General features: G+C 40.1%; 1 protein-coding gene across 1 annotated transcript; it reads left to right on the top strand.

The window, feature by feature from the left end:
• Nucleotides 1-408: 408 nt before the first annotated feature.
• LOC141431932 (tyrosine-protein kinase transmembrane receptor Ror-like) lies at nt 409-5845 on the top strand. The gene is made up of 4 exons (XM_074093226.1): nt 409-2809; nt 2885-3027; nt 3451-3600; nt 5524-5845. The coding sequence occupies exons 1-4, from the start codon at nt 599-601 to the stop codon at nt 5843-5845; spliced, it is 2826 nt and encodes a 941-aa protein (XP_073949327.1). The 5' UTR covers nt 409-598.
• Nucleotides 5846-6000: the final 155 nt, after the last annotated feature.

Below are 6000 nucleotides of genomic sequence, written 5' to 3'. Positions count from 1 at the left end.
ATTATTTATTATATATAACTGAAAGAAAACCATCATTTCTCCGTTCGGCTCCGTCCGTTCAATGATCCGTTCTATTCCGCCTCCGTATTCCGCTTTCCGCCCGCACTCTAGTTCGACGCAGTGTCCCCACCTTGGGGAATTTTACCCTAAATTTTGAGTATTTTTACGCGTTTAGGGTATTTTTTGGGGTAGAAAATAATTTAGGATAATAGTTTTCGAATAAAATGTACGATTTCAAGAAAAAAAATACTGCAGATGACATAGAAGCCAAGATTATTCTGGTCGCACTCCAAGAATGTTTCGAAACGGTTTCGTAATTCAGCTAAATAAAAGTGTCTAATTTAGGGTAATTTCGCTTAGCGATAGGGTAAAAAAAATCTGAGGTGGCAACACTGTTCACTTCACTCATTCACGCATCGACTTTCCTATGAGAAATCGGAAATGTAGTAGAAAACTCGTGTTATTGAAAGCATGACTAATATATTTATATCTAAAATAATATGTGCTGGTGTGAGGAGTGATAATAATACATAAACTTACATTTTCTAGGAACAACAAATAGTGAATTCGTTATAAAGTGTTATGGGAAGTGTCAGTCATGAAATACTATTGTATTATCATTGTTGTGTGCATGTTTTCGAACAAGAGTTATGCTTTGAATCCTGAAAAGACCGACTCTCCATCGGTAAAGGGAAACACAACATCTGAACAAAAAGTGTGGAACATTAAACTTGACATCTACTTCTCGAAAACATTTCCAAGTGTAATAAAGAAGCCCCTTAAATCTGACTTGCGGTTAAAATGCGAGGCGATTATGAATTTCACACGCGTTGAAACGTACACTAAGAGTAAGGAAGGCGTCGAGTCATCTCTAAAGGAGCTTCCGCCCGACCATATCCTCCAGAGACTTATGAAAAACGTAAAAATGTACTGGCGTAAAGACAATAGAAATATTGTGAACACCACTAGAGTGAAGATATTCAATAGAATGGACAAAAGTAATAGTACCATTGGCACTAATTTAAGAATAAAAGCTTTAGATATGAGTGATGAAGGCAATTACACCTGTGTAATAAGACATAGTTTTGAAAAAAATCAAACAACAATGTTAAAAGTTGTAAAGGATCCTAATGAAAATTATGAAATACCAACATACCCATCATTGCCAAGTGCTGAGATTAATAACCAGTTAGAGATGAGTATTGGAACCACAACTGACCTGCTGGCCCAGGACATTAGGTCTCAGCATGTGAGTGTGACGGCAGCACCCAAACGCCTGGAACCCATCTGCCAGGAATATGTAGGCAATGTGTGCGCTGAGCATCTCAAAGGTCAGTTTATATACATTCCATATCACACAACTCAGGCATCCCAGGAAGAAAAACTTATGATAGCAATGCAGGTAACAAAGTATTCAAATGACATAAGCACTAATTGTGAAGGCTATGCAGTACCAAGTCTCTGTTATTCAACATTTCCCATATGCAGAGATCCATTTGTGACCAATGATAACTTCTTCAGGGAAGCAAAATTATTGATGACACAGCCTGGTGATGTTTTACCAGAATTCAATATGAATATCACAGCACAATTTGATTATCGTTACAATTCAACTGTTCTCAGGCGTGTTTGTAAACAAGATTGTGAGATATTAGAGAACGAGCTATGTCAGACAGAGTATGCTATAGCTAAGAGACACCCACACATAGGACAGCAGATCACATTAGAAGAGTGCCAAGACTTGCCTGAAGATGACAAAGACTGTCTCAAAATAGGACTTGGGGCATTGATGGTGTCAGATGATGAATGCTACTGGGAAAATGGGACTGGTTATTTGGGAAGAGTTCAAGTTGCTAGCAATGGGATGCCCTGCATTGAGTGGTCTAAGCAGCTACATGTGCGAGTTTCGGAGCACCCGGAGCTGGCGGGTCTTCACAGCTACTGCAGGAACCCAAGCGGACTCAAATCACAACCATGGTGCATTGTTGACAATGATGGCAAAACAGAAAAACAGCTATGTGACATACCCAAGTGTGCCCATAAAATTTGGATCTACATTGTTATCATTTTCCTTCTAATTACATTAACCATTATAGGATTCATTGTCTGTTTATGTTACAAAAACAAAAGCAAAAACAATGCTGCTGCGATCAGAGACATCAACTTGCCAAATGCTGATAAAAATATCTATGGGAATTCTAGATTAAACTCTCCAATAGAAATGAATGAATTATTGACAAACCAAAATTTGAATAATCAGCCCCACCTGACCAGGCCCACAAGGGGCAATGGGATTCTACGGATACCGCAGTACTCTCTTTCACAGATAAAGTTTTTAGAAGAATTGGGCGAAGGTGCATTTGGAAAGGTCTACAAAGGGGCTCTTAAAAAAAATGGAGAGACTCACTATGTTGCAGTTAAAGCATTAAAGGAAAACGCTTCAGCTAAGACACAGGCTGATTTTAGAAGAGAAATAGACTTGATTTCAGAACTGACACATGATAATATTGTCTGCATAGTAGGAGTTGCTCTGAGGGAGGAGCCTTTATGCATGCTGTTCGAGTTCATGGCGCGCGGAGACCTGCACGAGTTCTTAATGGGGCGCGCGCCACCCTCAGGCAAAGGGCTGCCGCCTATGCGACTGCTCAGTATTGCACACAATATCGCCTCTGGAATGCAGTACTTAGCATCGCACCATTATGTGCATAGGGACTTAGCAGCTAGAAACTGCTTAGTGTCTGATGATTTTGTTGTAAAAATATCAGACTTCGGACTATCTAGGGACATTTACAGTTCAGATTATTACAGAGTAAGTGACTGTACTTTACGTACACATGTACTGCTATAAACACAAAATTTGTTTTCTGACTAAATCTCTCTTCAGGTACAATCGAAAAGTCTGCTGCCTGTGAGGTGGATGCCTCCTGAGTCCATTCTGTATGGCAAATTCACAACCGAGAGTGACATTTGGTCCTATGGAGTTGTACTTTGGGAAATTTACAGTTATGGCTTACAGCCATATTACGGGTAAGACCTTTATTCTATTTAAAATTTTTTGCTTTATCCATGTAATACTGTCAGTCTCTCTAGGCTAGGCATGATTTTTCAATTTAAAAACGCCCACTTTCAGACTGGATGAGGAATTCTTTACTGTGGCAGCATCATACAAAAATATAGCATTTCCTTGTCTACAATTAGTCAACCATCATATTATTTTGTTTTATTACTACTTTTTTGGTTCAATCTATAAATGCCCAATGCAGAACAGACATATTTCCATTCCATTATCTATGATGAGTCAACCTACCATGGGGTTCTAATAAAAAATTCTCTCTATAGTCTATGTTTTTGTGTCATTTATTAAATCATGACAAGGGGAGGGGGGTTTTCAGGATCATGCAGCATACCATAGTATGATAGTTCATAAAGGCATATATCCCGATATTGCAGGTACAGCAACCAAGAGGTGATAGCGATGGTGCGCGGCGGGGAGCTGCTGGCGGCGCCGGCGGCCTGCGCGCCCGCCATGTACGCGCTCATGCGCGACTGCTGGCGCCACGTGCCGCAGCGGAGGCCTAACTTTGAGGAGATTGTTAGCAGGTAACACGATAGTTCATAACACTAACCTATACAGCTACAGCTTAACCAATGGCCTATTTAGTTGGTAAGCTGAGTTGTGTTCAGGCAAAGGTAGTCTTTAGCCTAATGGTGGCCCTATTGGAGTTTTGAAAGTGTTTTTTTAGTCACGAGGGGGCCCATTGTTCGTGGGGCCCTGGGCACTCAGGGCCCAGTGGGAAAGACAGGGCTTAAGATTGTTTTTTTGGAATCTTTTTGTATTTTTTATTTCAATTCCAAATTTTTACTTTTACGGTCATCCCGTAAAACCTAAATTGAAAATACAAACTGAAATATAGATGCACAGAAAAACCAGAAAAATAAGACCAGCACCAGAATCGAACCCAGGTCCTCGGTATTCCGTACCGCGTGCTATACCTACTTTTCGGATCGCATGGTTATGGTGACATTTGCTTTTTTCCATTCCACTCAATGAATGTTTCTGGCCAATATTTTATAAAAAATATACTTGAATCTTGAAAGAACAAAAAATATATATCTCCATGTAGCTTAAAATATTTCGTAATAATAAACACAAATCACTTAAAAATATATTATTTTGTTATGAAACTAATAAGACAATTAAATTTTAATCTCGTCAACTTTCATCGCGTAAAACAGCACTCAATGAGGGCTATCGCGTTTTAATTCGCCACTAGAGGCGCTATTGTAGCGTGAGGTCTCCGAAATGACAAATCTGATAGTTTTTGGGTGAGCTACGCGGGTTTATTTATAATTAGAATAATTTTGTGAATATTTTGCAATATCTGAAATTAATTATGGCAAATATGCGTTCCGGGGCAATGAATGTCTGTGTTTTGAGACAGTTTTGTCTTTCGGAAACCTTTTTCCTCCCTTTTTTCCGAAAAAAACGGGGACTATGCAACACTGTGGCATGCTCGATATTTTTATGGTACACTTTTAAGGTGTATTAAATATGATTTTAATCTAAACTTTGTCTTTACGCCCGTAATAACAGACTTTGAAAGCCATACTTAAAAACCTCACGCAACAGTGCGCCATCTAGTGAGACAAAAAACGATAGCCCTCATTACAATAGAGCTTGACTTTGCTTATCGACAGAATCGATTCCACAATCTTGTCAAATCGTTTGACTCGCATCATCTGTCAATTAGTACGAGAGCGAAGAGCCTTGACTTGAATGCGTCTTTGTTTTGAGTGTTTCGTATTGTTTGATGTTTTGAACTGTTACTTTGTTATTCAATTTTGTTATTACGGTTTTTGTATTTTTATTACCGTTATTAGTTTTGATATAGTGCCAAAGAAAACCGCATGGTTTATGAGATTCCGATAGACAAGCAAAAACACTTGCTACGCGGGCGAAGCCGGAGGCAAAAACTAGTTAAAAAAAAATATAAACTATCACTAATCAAATCAATTACACACCCTTAGCATATTTAATCAAGAATCGCAATAAATCGATTCGAATTTACATTGTCACAACCCTTTAATTGCTTAATGACATGTGTCACCGTACGCAAGCTATCCGAAAAGTATTATAATTAGTTCCCACTCCTGTTTAGCGTCATTTGTCATACCCAAAACGAACTGTTCGGTTGAACATTATAGAATTGTTCTATATCACCCACGGTATAATTTGCAGGCGTAATTTGTATGTACCTAACGCCTATGGGGTCTCGTCCTTGTGCTCAGTAAACGTCCATCCTCTTTTAAGCTGGGAACAAGCTGTGCAAGTAACTGATGCACATGCATCAAACTTGTATTGTATAATAACTCTTTATTATACGAAAAGCATATGAAACTTCACAACAACGCAACTACATACAAATATGACACGAGCATGCAAGCTACTTGCTCGAAACTGCAATCTACAGGCATGAGTATTGTTCGCCTTATTCTCTACTGAGCTTGAAATCGTGTGCGCAGAATACAAGGCTGGATCCAAAGCGGCGGATGTCCAGAAAGTGCAGCCTCCGAGTCGGGCAGCAGCGAGTGCGGTCGTTCGCGGGAGCCGGCGGAGCGCGCGCCGCTGTTGCCTCCGCACGCCTCTAACGGCTCCCTCGCCACCAACAGCCTAAAGAAACTCAGCGTCGCCGGCTCCAGCTCCAGGGTCGACGACTGTGCCTCCTGCGAGGGCCCTCCTCTCGTCCCGAAAAAGAAACACAGCTCCGCCTCCCTCATAGACTCTGACCGGACCAAGGACACCGTCGTCAGGATACCCAACACGCAATATGGTAACGAAATATAGCTGGTGCAGCTGCATAGGTAGTCAATTAAGGATATGGTTGAGTGCCCGTGTCGTTATTTAAAATGAATTGTGTATATATGAGATTACTCATTTTAATAAGTATTAATGCCTTGTACAGAGAAAATTGCCGTTTGAAAGAATGCTAGTCTTGTAAA

This window comes from Choristoneura fumiferana, chromosome 10 (genome assembly GCF_025370935.1).
Source record: "Choristoneura fumiferana chromosome 10, NRCan_CFum_1, whole genome shotgun sequence".
NCBI classification, from domain to species: domain Eukaryota; kingdom Metazoa; phylum Arthropoda; class Insecta; order Lepidoptera; family Tortricidae; genus Choristoneura; species Choristoneura fumiferana.
This window is presented reverse-complemented; position numbering and strand designations above follow the sequence as displayed.

What these genes read in the sequence shown, in the direction of transcription:
- LOC141431932 (XM_074093226.1), top strand. Translation starts at nt 599, where the DNA reads ATGAAATACTATTGTATTATCATTGTTGTGTGCATGTTTTCGAACAAG. An exon ending in ACAGTTCAGATTATTACAGA is followed by an intron (nt 2,810 to 2,884) that starts GTAAGTGACTGT and finishes ATCTCTCTTCAG; the next exon opens with GTACAATCGAAAAGTCTGCT. An exon ending in TTTGAGGAGATTGTTAGCAG is followed by an intron (nt 3,601 to 5,523) that starts GTAACACGATAG and finishes TCGTGTGCGCAG; the next exon opens with AATACAAGGCTGGATCCAAA.